Genomic DNA, 22,910 nt, shown 5'->3' on the forward strand with positions numbered 1-22,910 from the left:
CGATCCCAGGACCCTGGGATCGAGCCCCGCATCGGGCTCTCTGCTCAGCAGGGAGCCTGCTTCCTCCTCTCTCTCTCTCTCTGCCTGCCTCTCTGCCTACTTGTGATCTCTGCCTGTCAAATAAATAAATAAAATCTTAAAAAAAAAAAAAAAAAAGAAGGGGTTTGGGAATGACGTGAATAGGCCCATGGAATGTGGACCCATGTGGCGCCGTTCCTGCTCACCACAAGGTCCCCATGGCACAGGAGGCCTTTGGTAATCAAGTACATGAGGTGACCAGCCCTGTGGATGTCAGCTAGACACCTTCCTCAGGATGACTGTGCATGTCCACGTGCTCACGTGCCAGCAGCCACGTGGGAGGGACAGAGGGAGCAGGTGTCCCTGGCACTGTGGAATCCCTCTCACCAAGGCTGACCTGGCCACAGCCACAGCTCAGAGCCCAAGTCGCCGGCAGTAGCACAAGCATGTCTATGATGATACCATGTCTCATGGCCCCAGCCAGACTCCTTAGAGCAGGCTCATCACACCAGGCCCCTTCCCTCACAGAAGGGGAAGCAGCGTCTTTTCTGAAAGATTCACTGACTCTGCATGTGGACTTGCTTTTCCTGCTGCCATATTTCCGGCAGCATGTAGAGTAAGCTGTGGGCTCAGTGTCCTTTTTATTTTGATGCCTGCCACCCAACACTCCTTCTAACCAAGGACCTTCTTTTACAGGAAAAGAAACCCAAGACAAGAGGCTGAGAGGCTGGGGAGTCATGATCTTACCGTGCCCCCACACACCCGCTGCTCTGAGGCAGCAGACTTTATTTATTTTATTTTTTTAAAGATTTTATTTATTTTTTTGACAGACAGAGATCACAAGTAGGCAGAGAGGCAGGCAGAGAGAGAGGGGGAAGCGGGCTCCCTGCTGAGCAGAGAGCCCAATGCGGGGCTCGATCCCAGGACCCTGAGATCATGACCTGAGCCGAAGGCAGAGGCTTTAACCCACTGAGCCACCCTGGCGCCCCAGACAGCGGACTTTAAAGTGTTGCAACAGCTATAGGAGAGTTCCGAAAGAGAGTCGGCATTCTGGGGTTGAGGCATTGACCTGGAGGATGCAGTTTCTTCCGTGAACCAGGAAGCAACACATGCTTCTGCAGCTTAGCCAGAATCTAAAGGTTCAGGGACCAAGGAACTGAGAGTGGTGTTGCTTATGGGTAAGCCTACTGCCAGCTTCGCGCAACTCCAATTGTGGTTCGTGGACCAGCACCACTGGAATCACCTAGGAGCTTCTTAGAGATGCAGCATCTCAGAACTCACCCCAGACCTAATGGATCAGCACCTGCATTTTAATAAAATCCTCTAGCCATTCTATGTGCACATTGCAGTTTGAGAATCACTGGTCTAACAGACTCACAACATTTTTGTGTTTTACCTTTAAATCTCTGAGTTCTGCTGTTTAATTCTTACAGTACCTGAAGGGTGGGTGCTTTCACCAGGGATACAAAATGATTCCAGTGATGTGGAAGCAGAAACGACACTCCTACCTGGCCATTTCAGGACCATGATGTCTCTAGGAAATAGATGTCTCTGGGAACTGATCCTGATTACCAGGGGGGAACAGGGTTGCTGCTACACAATGTGGCAGGAAGGAGGGTAGATGGGAATTAAGGAGCCTCTGGAGGGATTTGGGTGGGATCCCTTGTGTGAGTGAGTACCGCCTTGCTCAGAGGTGAGAGTCAATGGATCATCACTACAACCTTACACAGGCAAGACCTTTGCTAAGGCCTCCGGCTCCCCACAAAGGAAGACTCAGGCCAGAGCCCTGGGTAAGGAATCCCACTCACTAAAGCTCTAACTGAAGACAAAAAGAACATGAATTAGATGGTAGATGAGGGAAGTAATAGGAAAAACTGTGAAAGAGTTTAGAATGGATGATCTGTAGAATGCTAGATGCTGTCCAGAGCCTCCTTCTGAATTATCTTGCTTCTATAGGTGTCTTGTTTTTCAGTATCTTTGAACTATTTTACAACTTTTTAAGTTACAGAAAACTGACTGCAATGCAAATGATTTTGTCTAGAGGTGCAAATAAATTTTGTCCAATGGAGGTGCAATTGATCACCCTACCCTCCTCCAAAATCAGCTAAATATCTATTAACAAATTCATTTAATCGTTCCTGATTTCTTAGATACATCTGCTCTTTGGAGTCTCTTTTGAATTTTTTTTTAAACACCTTTATTGGTTCCCTTATTAATTTATGAGTTAAGTAAAACTTTCAACATGTGTCAACTTTGTTTTTGTACAAGAGTCATGATTTGACCCTTTTAAAAAATCATCTTTTAACAAAAGACATGAATACCAGCTACGAACTCAAGACTACTTGCATGACTAAGAACTATAACTTCTATCCATATTTTCTTCCTTTCTGTATCATGTATAGATTTAAATATTTTAACTAGTTTTATTTTTATGTATTCCCATTCTCGCCCTCATATAGCATATGTCTATATACTATAGGGATATGTCAGTGATGGTTCACTTGACAATTTAATTTTTAGAGTGCTGAATATTAAGATCAGAGCCAGAGGAGGAGAGGTCTTTGCCAGAGATACTGGACTGGTGCTGGATTCAGCTGAAAAAAACTGGATTTACCAAGTACATAAATCATACAGAATTCTTGTTGGAAAGTTTTTTAAAGCCAAAATATGGTCAAAGGAGTGGATGTGGGTGCTGAGCAGCCAAAGATATAACAGATATAATCTATATCTGTATCTATATTTATTTGTTTTTACTACCAACGTCCAATGCCATTTAATTTGGGGACAGTCTTCTAGCATAAGGATCTTTGTGGGACACAAGGCCAGTTATATAGGCTTAAAAAAGTCAAATGCTTGTATTTAGGATTTTGAATCTGCAGGGAATGTTCCAAAGGCACAGACAGCTGGCAGCCAGTGTCCCTGGTGGGGACCTCCGCAGCAACTTCCTAACCAGAGCCTTCCTGTGATGTGAACTTGGCTGTCACCAAGAGGCTGTCATCTAAGTGAAATGAGACTGTGGAAGCAAGCTCAGAGATGCTACCCTGGCTCTGAAGACGGAGGAAGGGGCAGGAGCCAAGGAATGCAGATGGCCTCTAGGAACTGCAAAATATAAGGAAATGGATTCTCCCCTAGAGTCTCCAGAAGGAATGTGGCCCTGCCTGATTTTAGCCCAGTGAGACCCATTAGACTTCTGACCTCTAGACTGGGAGATAATATCTTTGTGTGTTTTAAGGCACTAAGTTCATGGTAATTTGTTACAGGGGTAACAGAAAACAAATACAGGAGGCTACTGAAACATTCCAGGAAAAACCTGATAAGAACAACACTTAAGAGAGTGGCAGCACAGGAGGAGAGACCTGGTTTGAAGGACCATTAAGGGGATAGAGATGAAGGACACAGTCAGGAACCAGGGGTGTGTATAGGGTTGGGTGGGGAGGGCCAGACAGAAGCTAAAGGCAATTCCCTGTTTCTCTCTTGGACAAATGGTCAAAATGAGGGAAAGAGGCCAGTGTAATGGTGAGTGTGAATGTGTGCGAGAGTGCATGTGAGAGTATGTGTGAGTGTGAGAGTGTGTGTGTGTGAGAGAGCATGTGAGTGTAAGAGTGAGAGAACATGTGTGAGAGATAGTGTTGTGTGTGAGACTACGTAAGGGTGAATGAGAGAACGTGAGTGTGAGAAGTGTGTGGGTTATGTAAGCAGGAGAACATGTGTGAGAGAGTGTGGGAGTGGGAGAGCACGTGTGTCTGAATGAGAGAGCGTGTGAGTGTGTGGGAGTGAGAGATGTGTGTGAGAGTGTGAGAGAGTGAGAGCATATATGAGTGAGAGAGCATGTGAGTGTAGAAGTGTGTGTGGGTGTGTAAGTAGGAGAACATGTGTGAGAGAATATGTGAGTGTGAGTGTGTGAGAGCACATGTGAGTGAGTTATGGCTGTGTGAATGAGAAAACGTGTGTGAGAGCACATGAGTGTGAGAAAGTGTTGGAGAGCATGTGTAAGGGTGCGTGCAAGAGCACGTGAGAGCATGTGTGACAGAGTGAGTGAGAGTGTGCGTGCGTGTGAGCAAGTACAGGAAAAGGAGGCAGATCTCTTCTCATACGACTCAGCTCCTTTCTTTCAATTCCATTTTTACCAAGAAACCTTCTAATCTTAACTCTCAAGCTTTCCCTACTGAAAAAAACTCATGCTCACCAGCCAGCACAAACAGCTGCTCTGCTTGTCAGTTATATTTTTCAGTCTAAATTAATGAATTGCCATTTTAGTCCTAAACCAGGCTCCTGTGAGTTTGGTCAGACCGAAACAATTTACCAGGGTCTGATTTCTCCTAGATGAGCTGACAGAGTTGAGTTTCTGCCCCTGCAAAGTGGAGTATCAGACCCTGAACCACGATGACCCCAATTATGCCTCCTTACGTGGCACAGCTTCCCTGCACTCGTGGCTGGAAGGGGTCGGGAGAAAGACTGTGGGAGAGGCTGCCTCCTGCTTTACCCCTGTGCCAAGCCAGTAGAGAACCAGGAGGTTGTGTGCTTGCAACTCAACAGCCACTTATAGTTCACACTGAGATTCCCTCAGATATACCAGGGACCTTGTCTCCAGAGAACCCAGCCCTGTCTAGATGCCCTGCTTAGCAGATGCAAGCCCAGGCAAGCAGTTCAGGGAAACTGAGGGAATGAGGGGGTGAGTTCCTGTTGCAGTTGACCTGGAGGTGGCTGGTTTTCATCATAAAGACACATCCTGGAAAATCTGAGAAAGAAAGTGACTTTCAGATACACTTTATTTCTTTACCTGTGGCAAACTTCCAAAATGACTTCTGAGTAAAAGAGGGAAAGCAAAGACCCTTTGTCCCTCACAACACTAGGGGCCAGGATTGCTGATATCCACCCCTCTGATTAGGAAACCAAGGTTCTTGGAAGTTAAGCTATTTTCTTTTCTTTTTTCTTTTTCTTTTTTTTTTTTTTAATTTATTTGCGAGAGAGAGTGAGTGGGAGAGAGCATGAGAGGGGAGAGGGTCAGAGGGAGAAGCAGGCTTCCCGCTGAGCAGAGAGCCTGATGTGGACTTGATACCAGGACTCCAGGATCATGACCTGAGCAGAAGGCAGATGCTTAAGCACCTGAGCCACCCACGTGCCCAGAAGTTAAACTTCTTGTCCAGTATATCATCCATCAAATGTCAGAGCCCGCACTTGACTTCAGACTCCTGATGCCCTAATCCACATCCTCTGTAGTCTGACCTGGGTTTCTGTCCCACATGACCTGGACATCCTTTCCTCATCAGCCACCCCATGCAGGTGTCTGATGATTCTCCTGCTTAGAGGAACCATCCAGCAACAATACAATCCTTCAACTGTAAGTACTCCAGATTCCCTTCCTACATGCTCAGCCCTCCGCTGGGTGCTGGGGAATCGGATGAAAGACGATGACCAGCTCTTGTTCTTGAAAAGCTTATAAAGCAACAGAGTTTAAATCACGGGGTACTCAGGTCACACAACTGGAATGGGAATCATCACCAAAGTCACAGAGGCAGGAGGGCCCTGTGGTGGACCATCTCCCAGTAACCGTGGTCTACACAGTGTTTTCTAGACAAGGAAACTGAGGCTCAAAGAGGTAAAGTCATTTGTCTCAGGCCATACAGTGGTATGTGGCAGCCTGCGTGGCCTGTGATCCCTGATTCCATTTCCTTTTGCCATATCTCCCTTCCATTTCTCTGGTTCTGCAGGGGTCTAGACATGGGGAGGACTCCTGGACCAAATGAGGCAAGCCTCATGAGAAGAAAGGTAAAGGAAGGGTTCCTTTGCCCTGCTACCAGTGCCTGCACCACAGGCCATCCTCCTCCTCCCACTACTTCACACCCAGCTTCTCCAAGACCATCGGGACCCCACCAATAAGTGCTACTTACATATTCTTTAATGTCCTTCGATTTCACAGCCTTGTAGGAATAATATGCAGGGTAAAGGGTGCCAAATATAAGCCTGGAGGGAAAAGGGAGAAAAAAGAGAAATGTGATTTTCTTTCAACCTATTTGATGGAAAATGTCTGTTTTCAATGCCAAAAGCAGTTCTCCAAGCAACAGAGATGCTGATTTGTGGCCTGATCTAGCTTTATGAATGCCCTGAAGGTTTCTTCTCGTGGCTGGGCTGTGCTTAGGAACCTCTGTCCCGTTTCAACTTCACACCCATCTTCCTTTAGTCTGTAATTTGGCAACATAAAAGAGTGATTCGGGGTCATGGAAGCCAAAAATGGGGGTGAGAGTGGGGGTGGAAAGCCAAGCTGAGCAGCCCGTGGCCTCTGAAATTAAAGGTCAAACTCTCCTCTCCTGCTGCTAATCCCCACTGATGCTCTGTAAAGCCCACCCACACCGTCGGCTTCCTTTTCCAAAAAAAAAAAAACCTTTCCACTTAAAGTTCCTTCAAAATTTCCCTCCCCTCACACCGGATTCCAGCATCCTGGAGCCAGAATCAGCTTTCAAATTCTGAATGCAGTCTTCCCGAGACACACATCCCAAACCTGCGTTGACTGGCTTCTCTCTGCTGTTAAGAAGGAGGAGGAAATAAAATGACAGCACATGACTGTCTAGGTACCAGCTCTCACTGGCCATGCCCATGGCTGCACGAGATCACTAAATGGTTTGACTCTCAGCCGGACCCCATAGTTCTCCCAGCCCTCATTCTCTCCACCTGGCCCAATCCCCTCTCAAAGCCTTTGCCTCTGCTGTTCTCGCTTTCTGGAATTGTCCCTTTCCCTTTCTTTGCTGGTTAATGCCTGTTCATCCTTCAGATCCCAGCTCCATCATGCCTTCTTCATGGAAGACTTCCCTGACCTCTCCGACTAGGTCAAATCTCCTATGACACAAGGTACACATTATCAAAATGCTGTTGTACGACTACCTGTGACGCTCTCTGATTGACAGCCTCTCCCGGTTGAACTATCAGTGCCTTCGGAGCGCAGAATGAATCTGCTTTGTTCAACAATGTGTTCTCAGTGCCTATCCAATGGAAGGCTCTCAATGGATATATATTTTTTTAATACTTTATTTATTTATTTATTTGTCAGAAGAGAGAGAGAGCACAAGCAGGGGGAGCAGTAGGCAGAGGCAGAGAGAGAAACAGGCTCCCCGCTGAACAAGGAGCCCAATATGGGACTCCATCCCAGGACCCTGGGATGAAGACCTGAGCCGAAGGCAGCGGCTTAAATGACTGAGCCACCCAGGCACCCCTCAATGGATATTTTTAAGTGAATGAACTGACAAAATCTTAGAGCTGGAGGGGTTTAATCCTTTCATATGACAGATGAGGTCACCTCCCAGGTGTAAGCTGTCTGGGAACAGAGCCACCTTGGTCCCAGGCCCCACAGGAGCCAACACTCCTGTAACAGCCCCACAGATGGAGCTTCTAGGATCCCTGCAAGGAGGTCCCTGCAAGGAGACACCACACTCTGGAAGCCCAAACCCATGGCTTCCTCATCAGGTTATTTAAAGGTCATACAGAGAACCCTGGCCAGATTCAATGTACCAAGCAGGGGTCAGCTTTCCCATAAGATCTGTGGCCAGGTGACACCTTGACCTTCCATATTTATCAGGTTTCCAGGGAAAAACAGAAGGTGAATGGAACTGAGTCAGTTTCTGATGATGAAAGAGAAAGGATTTTGTAACCTTGACTCACACAAGGGCCTTTCACCAAGTGCTGTATAGGTATCACTGCAGTTCTCAGAATGGCCTGGTAAAGGAACCTCTTTTATGGACAGGATACCAACATGTGGAGCCCTTAGTCACTTGCTTGTCTAAGGTTGTGGGACCATAAGGAGAAAAGCAGGGGCTAAGACCCAGCCAGCTTGGCCTCCTCCAAGCCTGGCTTCTCACCACCACTGTCTACTGCTTTGGAGAGCAAGGCCATACTCTGGGAAGGCCAGAATTATGCCTGGGGAGCAAGAGAAGCCAGCAAAGGGGACAAAAGAGTAGTCTGAAAACAAGGGAGAGGGAGGAAAAGAATTTAAGAAAGAGAGAGAAGGCAACAGTGTCAAAGGCAGTGGGCGGGCGGGAGGGGGAAACACTTCATGGAGGAGACTGCTGGGTTCAGCCATGAGGCAGCTTGGTGAGGGAGGTCCCTCCAACCACTCCACCCTGCCCCAGCCCCAAGCATTCTCGGATATCAGGGGATCTTACTTTCCTAGGAGGCCTTTCCTGACCTTGTCACACCCCCCCAACCAAGACTAGCTTCCTCTCGCTGTTCCATAGCATTGTGACTCTGGACGTAGCCCTTTCCTAGCCCTGATCCACACCACTTGCCATGGTTTATTCAGTGTCTGTCTCTCCTATAAGAATATATGCTTCCCAAAGCCAAGGATGGCATCTTTCTTATTCATAACTGCCCCTGGGGGGCCTAGCAAGTGTTCAGGAAGTACATATTCACTGTGTGACATTTCAGAGAGTGGTGAAGCAAAAGCCAGAGCCCTCCAGGGGACACCTGTGACCTTGGAACTGAGGTCTGAGCATCTGGGGGACGCCAGACGGCACCAGGCTGATTCAGCAAAGCCTCAGGCACGGTGCCACAGGTTCCGGAGAAATAAACACGCCGCTCCTTGGCACAGATGCCCCGGTTATTAGCACGTCTGCCAGGATGGTTCTCAGCCCCTGCCCTGAGGCAGCATGTGAGCTGCCGAAAAGAGAGAATTGGGAAATCCATCATGACCCCAGTCTGGCTGGATGATCTGTTCCTCTGCGAGCTCCGGTGAGGAGACAGTAACACCATCGCCATCAGAGCGGTCACATAACTGGAAAGGCCCAAGGGCGCCCAGACAAGAGAGGGCATGCTCCGTCTGCCGGGCTCCTGAGGTGAAGTGGCCGCCCGTGTCCCCCTGTGTGCCACCCCACCCCATATATGACAGCACGGGGACAGCAAGACGGATTTGCTTCTCAGTCTCCAAAGGCTCAATAATGCCTCCTGGTGAGCTTAGCACTTTACTGCTCAGGGAAAGGAGAGTGGGATTCAAATGGCAAGTTCTTCCTAATCCGTTCTGGAGAAAAGAAAGAACAAATGAAGCACATCCAAGCCAAAGGGTTTGGGCACTTAGGTCCGTTCATACCAAGTCCCTTCTCCAGCGGCCCCAGGCACCTTCCTTCCCAGCCTGACGGCCCACCCCTGCCCGAGCCTCCTGATCTCATGGCCAGCAGCTGTCCCCTCTAAGCCGTGCTGCCTTGCTCACAATCTGTGACTTCCTGCCCGTGTCTTAGTGCGTGATCTTTCCACAACTCCACAATGCTTTTCCTGATAAAGTCCCACTAATCCTTTAAGACCCAGCTCAAAAAAGCCACGTGAATCTCTGGTCACTTGTCCCTCAGAATTTTCTGGGCGCTCTACTACAGACTTTATGTAGGAGTTTTAATAATAAATCGTTAACAATAATGATGGCAATATCACTGAGTGCTCACTAATGCCAGGCACTGATGTACGGGCTGGACACGTTCTCGCACGTCAGTCCCTCCGTGCCCAATTGGGGTAAGAATTCTCACTACTCCATCTCACAGACTGGGACACCGAGGCCAAAGGAGACAGAGGAGGCAGGAACACAGGTGGGATGTGAACCTGACGAGAGGCAGCCTGACAATAGGGCCCTCCTCCTTTCTCCTTCTGGGGTGGCCTGTGCTGGCTGAGTCGTCTCCCTGGCCAGACCATGCAGTCCTGGTCTGACTGGTGGGGTCCCTAGTGCCTGGCACAGCCCGTCCCCAAGTGGGTACCTGCTAAGTGTCTATTGAGTGAATAAAGATCAAAGAATTGCAATCGCTCTCCAAGGAGCTTAACCCACTTGACAGATTCACATACCTCTCCCCACAAGGTCAGGAGGAAAGCACTGACATACTTAAGAGGATCTAGAGTACTTAAGCGCTCAAGGCTGATCCCAGAAGAGGGACGGTGGAAGGCTTGAGTGCCTCCCTCTGGAGAGGAGACCAGCCTCTGGCTAACACACTCCTCCCAGTTATTACTGGACAGAAGCTCACACCGCACCCCTCAGCCTCAGAGCCCTGCACCCACCCTCCCTTCTCACCACTGTCATTTACTACTCGCCTAGAGCCCTCACCCCTTACTGCCTCCATTTACCTGCCTGACACATTTCTCCTGTCTCTGCCCTTCATTCAGTCTCTTGCTCTAAGTTAGGGGTCTTCATCCAGGGGTTGCCTCCCCAACCACTTCCACAGCTGTCATATCTACAAGGGACAGAGAGTCTCATCTTCTAAGGCAAGGGTTCCCAGACAGGGTGACTTTGTTCCCCCAGACATCTGGGTGATGCCTGGAAATACACTGGTTCCCACACTGAGAGAGTGCCAGTGGCATGAGGTGGATGGAAGCCAGCGACGCTGCTAATCATCCCACATTGCACAGAACCCCTCCCCCTACCCAACAAAGAACAATCCAGCCCCCAAAGCCAAAAGTGCCAGAGTGGAAAAACCCTGGTCTAGCGTGCTATTTCCCAGTCCTTGGCCATGGATTCTTCACCCAGTCATCAAGGACAATCCACTCCCAGGAGTTTTTTTTTAAATGCCCAGTGTCTCAGGCAAGACAACAGATGCTCAGATAGGAGGAGACAATCCCAAATGGCAAAGACCACATACCTATCCCATTGGTCAATGTCAGGGAAAACGCAACTCTGCAGCTACTTATCAACTTCCTGGAGCTCTGGCCAAGGGAAGAGAGATATTGTTCACATGAATAGACCATAACTACAATGCCAGTTACATTCACCAAGGAGGAGTGCTTACCACTCCTGGAGCCTGCAGGGCAGCAAGTGCTGGCCTGCAGCTCAAGTACAAGCTGTGACACAGGTGGCTGCTAACCTTGGCCAAGACTTCTGCAAACAATGAAACACAGTGTTTTTCACAGGCTTCTCAGGCATCCTAGTATTGGAGTAACATTTCCCAATCCCAAAATATGATGAAAAAATTTGTTTTAAAGATGTATTTATTTTAGAGAGAGAGTGAGATAAAGCACAAGCGGGAGGGGCAGAGGGAGAGGGAAAGTGAATCCCTAGCAGACTCCGCATTCAGCGTGGGGCCCAACACGGGGCTCTAGCTCATGGCCCTGAGATCACAACCTGAGCCGAAACCACGAGTTACATGTCCAACCGACTGCACCACCTGGGAGCTCCCCTGAACTGTGTTGAAAAATTTAAAAATCAATGTTAGGAACATTTTTTCTAAAATTAATTTTTTTAATATAAGAAAAATAACAGGCCTACTGTATTTATCATATAATGATAAAACAGATTGAATTCAAGGAATGGCACACCACTCAGGGGCTTCTAGAATGCAAAATTTCTCGACCTAGGCAGTAGTCACACAGAGTTCTGCTTTGTAATTACAAATGTGCATTAAACTGTACACATATGTTCTATGCACCTTTTTTGTATGTGAATGTTATATTTTATAATTTTTAAAAGTGATGTCCCATATCCGGAAAACAAAGAATTTGCACAAAAGGTCTTCTAAGTCATGAAGGTATACTATTTCCTTTGGGCATTAAAAGGCTATTAAATTTTACACTGATTACATTTTGTGTTTTTTGTTACTAATTTAAAAAATGTAATTTCTAATTGCTGTTCTCTGAAGGTTTTTTCTAAAAGCTTATGAATCAATTTTTATTACTCTCTATGAGAATTAATCCCCAAGATCATTTCTAGTAGTCCATTCTAATAGAAGGATGTTCCTTTCTTTTTGAGCTCCTACTGGCATTCAAATAAATACACTATAATTTTTAATATGAAAAACCTTTAAGACATGACATATATTTGAAGTCTCCTATATATTCTTTCCTGATATAGACCCCCTCCCTTCTTCCCCAAAATAACCACCAACCTGAACCCGGTTCATTCTCACCATGTTTTAATTAACTATGTTAACCAGGCATAAATGAAAAAAAGTTATACTTGCTTACACATTATATAAATGGAATCATACTCCTTGTATTCCATTGAAATATGTTAATTTCACTTTGTGCTTTTGAAATTTGGTTCATGTTGACACAAATCTTTCTAGATCATTTTAAACCACTATATGGTATTTCATCATGTGAATATATCACAATTCGTTTATCCATATATAAATATGTACCTATTCAGGCATATTTAGGTACTTTCCAATTTTTTTTTTTTAGATTTTTTTTTTTTTTTTTTTGACAGACAGATCACAAGTAGGCAGAGAGGCAGGCAGAGAGAGACAGGAGGAGGAGGCAGGCTCCCCGCTGAGCAGAGAGCCCAATACGGGACTTGATCCCAGGACCCTGAGATCATGACCTGAGCCGAAGGCAGAGGCTTTAACCACTGAGCCACCCAGGCGCCCCTCCAATTTTTTTTTTTTTTTTTTTTTACTATTTCAAACAGGGCTGTAATAAACATTCTACTACATGTTTCCTGTGCACATGTGAAACTTTCTCTAGGGTAGATACATACTGTGAATCGTGGGGTACGACACCGTGTACCATGCACCATACAATGCAAATCTACTTGCCGAGGAAGTTCTTCAAGTTTTGACTTGAATTTCTGCAGTGTAGAAGACTTCCAGTGTTCCCCTTCTTGCCAAATGGATAGAGATTTAAAATTTTTGCCAGTCTGAAACATGGGAAATGGTATCTCATGCCTTCTGTTGGCCATTTGGGCTGCTTAACTGACCTATTTCTACCCCCCATTAGCTTGTATTTTTCTTACTGATTTTTAGGACTCCTCTGAAAATTCTGGGTATAAATCCTTCCCTCCAGGTGCATTGCAAACATCCTTCTCTAATAAAAAAATCTTTTAACTTGGTTTGTGGCACCTTCTGCTGTATAAATTTTATATTTTACATGGACAAACATATAAATCTTTGATTTTATAGCTTGTTTTTGTAACTCGTTAAGGAAATCCTGGTCACATATATTTTCCCATAAATTTGTATAACATTTGCTTCTTCACTATTAGGTTTTAATTCATCTGGATATATCTTTACGTATGTTGCGAGTTCAGGATTCAATTTTATTCTTTTCTGTATGGATCCCAATTGTCCTGGTAACATTTACCTAATCTTTCCCATTGGGTTTCAGTTCTGCCCATCACATGTAAAGTTTCCCAACATGGTCAGGTGTTATTTCAGCTCTCCATTCTGTTCTACTGGTCTACCACCTGACTATGCACTTTTACCACAGTGTCTTAATTCTCAGAGCTTTATAATAAATTCTAATGTTCTTAAAATCATCTGGCCTATTCTCAGATTTTTTTCTTTTCTTTTTTTAAAAATTTTACTTATTTTATTTATTTATTTGACAGAGAGAGAGACAGTGAGAGAGGGAACACAGCAGGGGAAGTGGGAGAGGGAGAAGCAGGCTTCCCATGGAGCAGGGACCCCAATGTGGGGCTCAATCCCAGGACCCCGGGATCATGACCTGAGCCGAAGGCAGACGCTTAACGACTGAGACACCCAGGTGCCCTCTCAGCTTTTTTTTATACAAATTTCATAATAGCTTGCCAAATTCCATGAAAAACTTTGCTCAGATTTTGGTTGGAATTGCAATGTATTTATAGATTTACTCAGGAAGAAGTACCATCTTTGTTATCAGGTTTTCTCTCTATGAACATCATCTTTTCCATCTATATATGTCATCTTTAATGTCTTTTCATGGTATGTTATAAATTTTTCCATAAAGATCTTGGACATATTTTGTTTTATTTATTCCTAACTACTTCTGGGATTTTTGGTGGTATTGTGAATTTTTGAATTAAATTTTCTATTGGTTACTAACGGTATACAGGAATGTTTTTGATTTTCCATGTTGAGCTCAGAACTACTAATCTTGCTATAATCAAAAACAGTTGGGAGCCTCCAATGCATTACACTGAGCAAAGGAAGCCAAACTCAGGAGTCAACATACTGTATGATTCCATTTATACGCTATTCTGAAAAAGGAAAATGTATGGAGACAAAAAAACAGATCAGTGGTTGCTGGGGCTAAGGGTGGGAGGAGTTGACTACAAAGGAGAGTGAAGGAATTTGGGGGATGGAACTATCCTACACCTTGATTGTCATGTGGTTACACACTGTATGCATTTATTAAAACTTAGAATTCAAACTCATAATCAAAAGAAAAATCATACTAAAGAGTGACTTTTACTAATTATATATCAATAAACATGGCCTTTTTTTAAAAAAGGCATTTAGAGGAATTCACACTCATAAGTGTGAGTGTACGTGTGTGTCTCCAAAAACGGCTAAAGCCAACCTGGGCATCAGCCTCCCAGCTCTAAAACAACTTCCTGATAGCAGAGGGTCCATACGTAATGAAACAAGGACTCATATAAACCATAATGCACCTCCAGGCCCTGTTACTACTCTAGCCCTGAAAGATGTACCATGGGCCTGGGTTCTAAACACAGCTAAGCAAGCCTGATCTTTACCACGCTGCTGCAGAGCACGTCCTCACTCACAGTGGTGATCCAGAAGCTTACCTGGGCACAGTTGCTCAGGTTGGGTGCACAGCTCAAGATTCCCATGGTACAGCAAACCACCTGGGCTTTGGTTGCCATGGGTCCCAACCTTTGTGCCTCTGCTTCTGCTTACTCACTGTGACCTTCTAAGAGGATAGAGGAGAAAATACAAAAACAGCAGAACTGGCCCATTATGGATTTTGGCTTCTTGGCAGTTATATTTTTAAGATGTATAAGCTACTGGGGCACCTGGGTGGTTCAGTGAGTTAAGCCTCTGCCTTCAGCTCAGGTCATGATCTCAGGGTCCTGGGATCGAGCCCCGCATTGGGCTCTCTGCTTGGCAGGGAGCCTGCTTCCCCCTCTCTCTCTGCCTGCCTCTCTGCCTACTTGTGATCTCTGTCTGTCGAATAAATAAATAAAATCTTTTAAAAAAAAAAAAGATGTTTAAAAAAAAAAAAGATTTTCTATAAGCTACCATTTACTTCTGAATGTCCATTAAGGGCCAAGATCTGCACAGACTTCATTATAAACATTATCACTTTTAATTTCTGTCTAAATTTGAGACAGGTATTATTGTTTTTCTTGTATTGCAGATGAGGAAACTGGGATTTAGTGAAAACTGAATAACTGAGTTTAACATTAGTCAGGGGAGGAGGCCAGACTCAAACCCAGGTCTATCGGGTTCCACTGTTCATGATTTGCTGCTTTATTGACCTGACCACAACGCATGGCTCAGAGGCTACAGTGATCCCTGAATGAATGGATGGATGGATGGATGGATGAGGACCACATGAGAGAAAGAGTGAATGTTGCCTGCTTTCTTGCCTAAGAGAACTCAACTCTGGCCCTGTATTATATATTTATTGACACAGGTGACAAATATAACTACAGGGTTCCAAGTACATACACTGTTTATACAAACAAGTCACTCTCTTGTTGATCTGGGCAGAACAGAAACAAGCCACATCTGCCTTGGCAAGGGATTCTGCTGACCTCTCTCTGCAGTCTTTCTTTCCTGTGGTGCTCCACACCCCTACTCCTGTCCAGATTTGGAACAAATGACATACACAAAACTCCTCCTGGGGTTATGCCTCTCACAAACATCTCATTTGCATATTTGCTCATTTGCCGCACACCACAACTCTCTGAGATCACCGGGGTTCCTTTCCCATTGAACATGAAGACAGAGAAACAATGACATACTGAAGTTTAAAGTGCTTCAAGGTCTGCAGAAGGCCCTCCGCATCCAACAGGACTCGAACCCAGGCTTCCTGCCTCCAAGTCCACAACCACTTCCCAGCCCACACTGCCTCCCTTAGCACAGAGAAGGGGTTTTACAGCTTGTTTAGAGCTGTTTGTAATCAGTGTGATAAAAACCCCAATTTAAATTGCATTACAGAATTACTCCCAAACCCAATTTAGAAAAGCACAAAACGGAACAAACACTCTGCAAATTTTTAATTCATGCTGTTAAGCTTTCAACTCTGCAAGCCAACCCACTCAAATCCTGCTCAAGTATCAGTCTGAATATTTTTTTTAAGTCTAAATTGTAGAAATTTCCATTCTTGAAAAATCTAGAGGCTGAGTTTTGGCATCAGATCTAAGATTGACTCCAGCTCCATGACTGACCACCTGCAGGATTGCGGGTGCATTTCTCAATGACTCTGAACCAGTTTCCCTAAGTTTATAGATCAAAGTACCTACTTCCAACAGCCACCGTGCAGATTCAATGAGGCTGTAGGTAAAGATTTAACGAACCAGAAACACCACAGACGAATGACAAATATTAATTCCGTTCTTTTCTATAGAAATTGTAACTTCAGATGCCAATTCTTTTTTTTTTTTTAAGATTTCATTTATTTATTTGACAGAGAGAGAGATCACAAGTAGGCAGAGAGGCAGGCAGAGGGATGGGGGGGGAAGCAGGCTCCCCACTGAGCAGAGAGCCGGATGTGGGGCTTGATTCCAGGATCCTGAGACCATGACCTGAGCAGAAGGCAGAGGCTTAACCCACTGAGCCACCCACATGCTCCTCAGATGCCAATTCTTAACCACAAAATATTTTTTGTTCAATATTAAATATTTGTTGAGCACCTAGTTCATACCCTGGGGCTTCTGGTAGGGAAGGCAGCCAGCACACAGGTAATTATACAAATAACTGATTGATAACAATCACTGTGTTGAGTTATGCTGAGTATGTTTTGAAGGAGAAAACAAATTTCTTCACAATAACTGCCCTGTGACTGCTCATCTCCCAGCTCTTGCCCCTCCCCCAACCCTGTGTCTGAGAGCCAGAAACCGGACACTCAGCCAGAGGGTCCCCGGGTAAAGGGTTATGGTTTTCTCTTCCTGCGAACTTCCTCAGAAGCCCCTACAAGGAATGTATTTGGTGAGGGGAAAGGACCGATAGGGTCCAGGAATTAGTGGGAGGGACTCTTTGAGGTGGACTTCTGGGGTTGGCACCTGTGGAGTACCTGTGGGGTTTCCTGGGGACTTCTCTGCTCAGCTCGTGCCCTTCCTGGCTCACGCACAGCAGGTGCTGGTATCATCCTGCCTAGCCCACTTGGAGGTTTGTACAATGCGCATGGACCTGCCTGGGGAAGGATATCATAGGGCTCTAGGGATAGAGAGGGGAACAAACTTTTAGTGATGCCTGCCAGGCACTGTACCAGGCACTGATCCCCACAGCAATCAGGTGAACTTGTGACTGCTTTTCCCTTTTTACACAGGAGGGACCCGAGACTGAAGGAGGTCTCATTCATTCATTCAGCAGATTATTCAGTACATTCTATGCCAAATTCTAAGTCCAGCACAAGGTCACAGAGCTGCTTAGTGGGTGAGCTGGATTCAAAGTCCACGCGGCTTCAAACCCCTTGCTCTTTCCCCTCCAATACAGTATCTCGAGAAGGTCAGAGATTTTATTCTCAGGATGACCACAAAGTGATTGGGTTGACAGGTATATCAGAACAAGATAGGCAGTAGGGCAAAGCTGTGTGTATACTAAGAATCAAAGGAAAAGCCTGGGATGATGGGCCCAAGTACCTCCTCCACTAGACTAAGAGCTCTCTGAGGGCAAGGATGGGGCCTTCTCCATCTAAGCATCCCCCATGTTAAATACAGAACAGGTGGCACTCACAACAACACACACGAAATTCACACTCACTAGCCTAAGTGAAAGAAGCCAGACTCAAAAGGCAAAAGGCTACACGCTGCGTGATTCCATTTATACTGCACTCGAAAAGATAGAACTGTAAATACAGAAGACAGGTGAGTTGCCAGAGGCTAGGGTGGGAGGAGAAGGTGACTACCGGAGGGCCTGGGGCATATTCTGGGTGCAGGGATGGAACCTTCTATACTTACATTGTGACAGTGCCTACAGGAGTATACGCATCTGTCAAAGCTCACAGAACTACGCAATAAAAATAGTGAATTTTACTGTATGCAAATAATACTCTAACCAATTTTTAAGTTTATTCATGCAAGCAATCTCTACACCCATTGTGGGTGGGACTCCAATTCACAACCCCGAGATCAAGAGCCGCATGCTCCACTGTTTGGCCAGCCAGGTGTCCCCTCTAATTTTTAAAATGAGGGAAGAAAGAGGGGCGGGGGAAGAATGAATACTAGCAGAAGTAGATTTACAGTGAAGTTAATCAGGTTAAAGCTTCAGGGCTCCTCAACTGCGTGGGCCCTGGGAGGGGTCCTAGCAACACGTTCATCAATTTTTTTTAAAGATTTTATTTATTTGCCAGAGAGAGAGCACACACAAGCAGGGGGAGTGGCAGGCAGAGGGAGAAGCAGGCTCCTTGCTGAGCCAAAAGTCACACACAAGGGGCTGGATCCCAGGACCCTGGAGATCATGACCTGAGCTGGAGGCAGACGCCTAACTGACTAAGCCACCCAGGCATCCCTGTGTTCATCAAATTTTTTATGACTTTTTCTGAAAAACTTCCTGATCTCCACTGTAAAAACTTCAGAACCCATGAAAACTAGACCCACCCCGAAACAAGTGCAAGAAAATATGCAGAGAGGGGACGCCTGGGTGGCTCAGTTGGTTGGGCAGCTGCCTTCGGCTCAGGTCATGATCCCGGCGTCCTGGGATCGAGTCCCACGTCAGGCTCCTTGCTCGGCGGGGAGCCTGCTTCTCCCTCTGCCTCTGCCTGCCATTCTGTCTGCCTGTGCTCGCTCTCTCTCCCTCTCTCTCTCTGACAAGTAAATTAAAAAAAAAAAAAAAGAAAAGAAAAGAAAATATGCAGAGAGGAAGGATGGCAGATTCCCAAGGCATTGGACTCAAGTGGAACCTGACAGAAAAGAAAGAGCTGGTTCTAGTTGACAGAGGTAGAGAAGACAACCCACAGAGAGGAACCGGCATGGACCAAAGTGCACAGGCTTTCCAGTGTTTCCAGAGATGACACGAGCACCAGGAATTTGGTGGTCCTACGCTATACGTCCACTACCCCAGACCCATGTGTCATTGTGTGGTCTCCTCAGCCACACCAAGCCATTCTAGGCAAGTAGGAAAGCTGTGACCTAATGTGTGTGAAAATTCTAGATGCTGGTAAGCTGGTGTAACAAGTATTTATCATTCTTCTGGCTCCCTGAATAATAATGACCCCCGCTGCCTTGTGTAGTGACGTTGTAACCTTACATACCTGAAGCTGAAAATGGTTAATGCTCACTTTTCCAGTTCCCCTTGCAGCAGGGATGTGGGCCTGTGGCAGATACACCTGCTCAGGTATGAACCAGATCCTTCTGACTCTGTCATTCAGCTACACGGAGGCTGTGTTCCTCAAGCTCACGATCCCACAATGCCAAGTGCGCACAGACTGCCAGAAGAGGCCGGCCCCATACATCAAGTTACTGAGTTTTTGATGGTTAAAATAAGCCAAGTTAACAGAGTAGAATGCAGCTAAGATTAAAAATGGTTCTGTGTCTTAAGAAGTATTTGCACACCCATGTTCATAGCAGCATTATTCATAATAGCCTAAGAGATACACACAAAACAAAATGTGATTTTTATGTGTGACAAGATGTGTGAGACTAATAAACATAAATATGATGAAATATTATTCAGCCTTAAAACCAGGGGCACCTAGGTGGATCAGTGGGTTAAAGCCTCTGCCTTCAGCTCAGGTCACGATCCCGGGGTCCTGGGATCGAGCCCCACATCGGGCTCTCTGCTCAGCGGGGAGCCTGCTTCCCTTCCTCTCTCTCTCTGCCTGCCTCTCTGCCTACTTGTGATCTCTGTCTGTCAAATAAATAAATAAAATCTTTATAAAAAAAAAATAAAGGAAATCCTGATACATGCTACAGCACGGATGACCTTTGCGGACATCAGGCTAAGTGAAATAAGCCAGACACAAAAAAGACATGTTGTATGATTTCATTTCCCTGAGTAGACTCCCTCTGATAAATCTACTACTTACATAGATACTACTCTAGATAGGCCAAATTCGAAGAATCAGAAAGTAAAATTGTAGTTGCCAGGGGTTGGTGGGGGGAGAAGAAATAGGGAGTCATTGTTTAATAGGTATAGAACTTCAATTTTTAATTTTGCAAGATGAAAAATTTCTGGAGTTTGGATGAGCAATAATGCAAATATACTTAACATCACTGAACTGTACACTTAAAAGTGGTTAAGATGGTAAATATTGTTGTTGGTTTTTTTTACCACAATTAAAGTAAATGTATGATGTTTATGAACCAAAAAAATCTTGACATGAATATTTGTTAAAATCATCCATATTTGAACATTTAAAAGAACAGAATTTACTTTGTATAAGCCATTAGTTCATTAATCCACAAATGGTTCAGTCTAACAAATTCTAACAAAAAATCTAACAAATTTAGAAAAAATGGAATAAAAAATGGAATATATAACCTTTCAAGTTACACCTGTTCTGTTTCATGGTACAATGCTATTTACTTAATTTACTGAAATTGTCAAGCCAAAAAAAATGTACCAATTTTAGAAGGCACTGTCATCTCTCAATTCATTAGAGGATATCATGACATAAAATGAGTGAAAATTAGCAAGCAATGCAAATATGTTTTTTTAAGTGGTCTGCTGGTAGAGAAAGAAAGAAAATGCTGTTTATTATGTTCTTTCCAGAAGTTACACCACTAAATAGGTTCCTGCTGTTGATATCTTAAATATTTATTTTTTTATACCTTGATTTGTTCCAGAAAGGATCTGAGGAGGCTCGGTTATAAATAATCATGTGATTCATAAGAAATTATGATTCCTGGCCACTGAGCTTGTCCAAAAAAAGTTTTGGGGCAGCTAGTATGGTCACTGCTGTCATCCCACCCACAGGGGAGGGAGGAGCTAGAGGAAGGCAGACCTTGTCTACACCTGACTCCTATGCTCACGGAAGAACAAAGATGGTCTGAAACAGGGATGTTTGGCCTGCCCAGAATTCCTGCCTCCCTGATTCAACCCCAACAGCCCGAGAAAAGAAAGCAAGCTAGGAAACAGCCAGGTTTCCTTTGGGGAGAGAAATTTAAGCTTTAAGAGGAGACTCTCCAGCACATGTCTTAATTATGAGGGAGTTACATTAATTATGAGGGGCAGAGAGGGAACAAACACAGAGGATGGCTGCGAGACACAGATTCCAGCTGGTGTTCTCCTAAAGCGCCTCCAGACTGGCCAGCGTGCACCCTGCATGGAGAGCACTGGCATTGCCAGTGACGCAAGCACGGAGCCTGCTTCCCTGTGACCTCGCCAGCAAATGTGGACCCCTTGGCTGTGCTGACTGCACAGCTCCAGGGACTCTGACCACCACCAGATGCAACCCAACCCTGGTGAGGACGGTGAGGCCCTGGTCTGGGTAATAACTGTTATTGATGCTTGTAAAAGTAATCCTTGGTACTGTTCTACAAGGTACAATGGAATACCACCTACCTAATAGTTAAGAAGTTGGAATATAAGACATAGTTTGCTTTGTTTAGAAAATAAAGATATGCCTCCTAACCACATAATGAGTACTACTGGGGTTTTGGGTTTTTGTTTTGTTTTTTTAAGATTTTATTTATTTATTTGACAGACAGAGATCACAAGCAAGCAGAGAGAGAGGAGGAAGCAGGCTTCTGGCTGAGCAGAGAGCCCGATGCAGGTCTCGATCCCAGGACCTGGGATCATGACCTGAGCCGAAGGCAGAGGCTTTAACCCACTGAGCCACCCAGGCTCCCCGGGTTTTTGTTTTTCAAGTAAGATCCATGCCCAACATGGGGCTCGAACCCATGATGCTGAGACCAAGTCACGTGGTCCACCAACTGCGCCAGCCAGGCGCCCCGAGAACTACTCCTAAAGGACTGTGCCATTTGTTTCTGCAGATTTGAAAAGAACAGATAAAACTAGGTCACTGAGAAGGAGAGAAAGATTCCCAGATTGGGAGAATTGGCTTTGAGGCTGAAAATAGAAGAAATTTTGTTTCCTTCAGAATGAAAGCAATATGCGTTCTTTCAATTTGTGGGCCCCCAATCATAGGGTGGGCCTACGAAGGAAAGCTTCATAGTTGGGAGAAACAAGTTAAAGTCACATAGTAACCAGCGCCCTACTGAATGCTCCCAGCGAGCTGGGCACGGGTTTAGCCACTGTACGAAAACTCTGTGAAGCAGGCATGATTACAATCTCCACTTCACAGACTGGAAATAAGAATCAGAGAAGTTAAACAATTGGGCTAAGGTCACACAGCGAGTCTGTGGCTGCCCTGAAATTTGAATGTGAGATTTCAAATCTTGGGTGCTAGAACTAATGAGGTCCCCACTTTTTTGATGCCACAAAATCAATAAAATATTGAAATCACACATTACGTGTATTACATTACTTTTGGGCTTTGCTGAGGAAATCTTTTCATTTGATCACGAGGACTGGTCATTTAAAATGAGATCGTCCAAGCAGAGGTCCACATACCAAGGATCCTGTCAGCAGTAACATAATTTGGTTCCTGCTGCAAGCAAACAAGGGTGAAGGACTGTGTCAGGGACAGCCACTTCTCCCCCAGGATGTCCCATGGGAGTAAGTGCCACAAACCTGTTGGACATGGAGGCCCAGTACCCACTCTGGGCTGTACACTGTGCTACAAAGCTCTCACTTGATCTTCCATACTCACAGCCCAGTGGCTTTCCCTGACCACGCAGCTGGTCAGCACCTGTGAAGGGAGGAATGTGGCCTAGCTGTCCATTTGCCTGCACCCTAAGCTGCCCACAAAGCAGGAACCACCTCTGAGGTTCAGGGCCCTCAGCACTGGGAGTTATTTAACTAGCCCTGGGTGGTACTGGGTCAAGCTCTTAGGCCTATAAGACCCAAGAATGCCCTGTAGCCGGAAGACCAAGGACAGCCACTGCCCACAAGGCAGATTCTCCCTGGGGGTTGGTGTGGGGAAAAGAACACTGACATTTCAACGCAGACCTTTTTTGGAGGTTGTGGGGAGGGGTCCCACTGTCTCAGCGGAAT

At 45.4% G+C, this 22,910-nt stretch overlaps 1 protein-coding gene across 1 annotated transcript in view; it reads right to left on the minus strand.

The window, feature by feature from the left end:
- LOC111148154 (receptor accessory protein 1) overlaps window positions 1-22,910 on the minus strand; it is a 102,526-nt gene that overhangs the window by 48,189 nt on the left and 31,427 nt on the right. The window contains exon 2 of the mRNA XM_022504594.1: window positions 5,910-5,982. Within this exon, the coding sequence (XP_022360302.1) occupies window positions 5,910-5,982 (73 nt within the window). The remainder of the gene's footprint in view (window positions 1-5,909; window positions 5,983-22,910) is intronic.

Source organism: Enhydra lutris, unplaced genomic scaffold (assembly GCF_002288905.1).
Source record: "Enhydra lutris kenyoni isolate GAN:26980312 unplaced genomic scaffold, ASM228890v2 scaffoldscaffold18, whole genome shotgun sequence".
In the NCBI taxonomy this organism is placed as follows: Eukaryota; Metazoa; Chordata; class Mammalia; order Carnivora; family Mustelidae; genus Enhydra; species Enhydra lutris.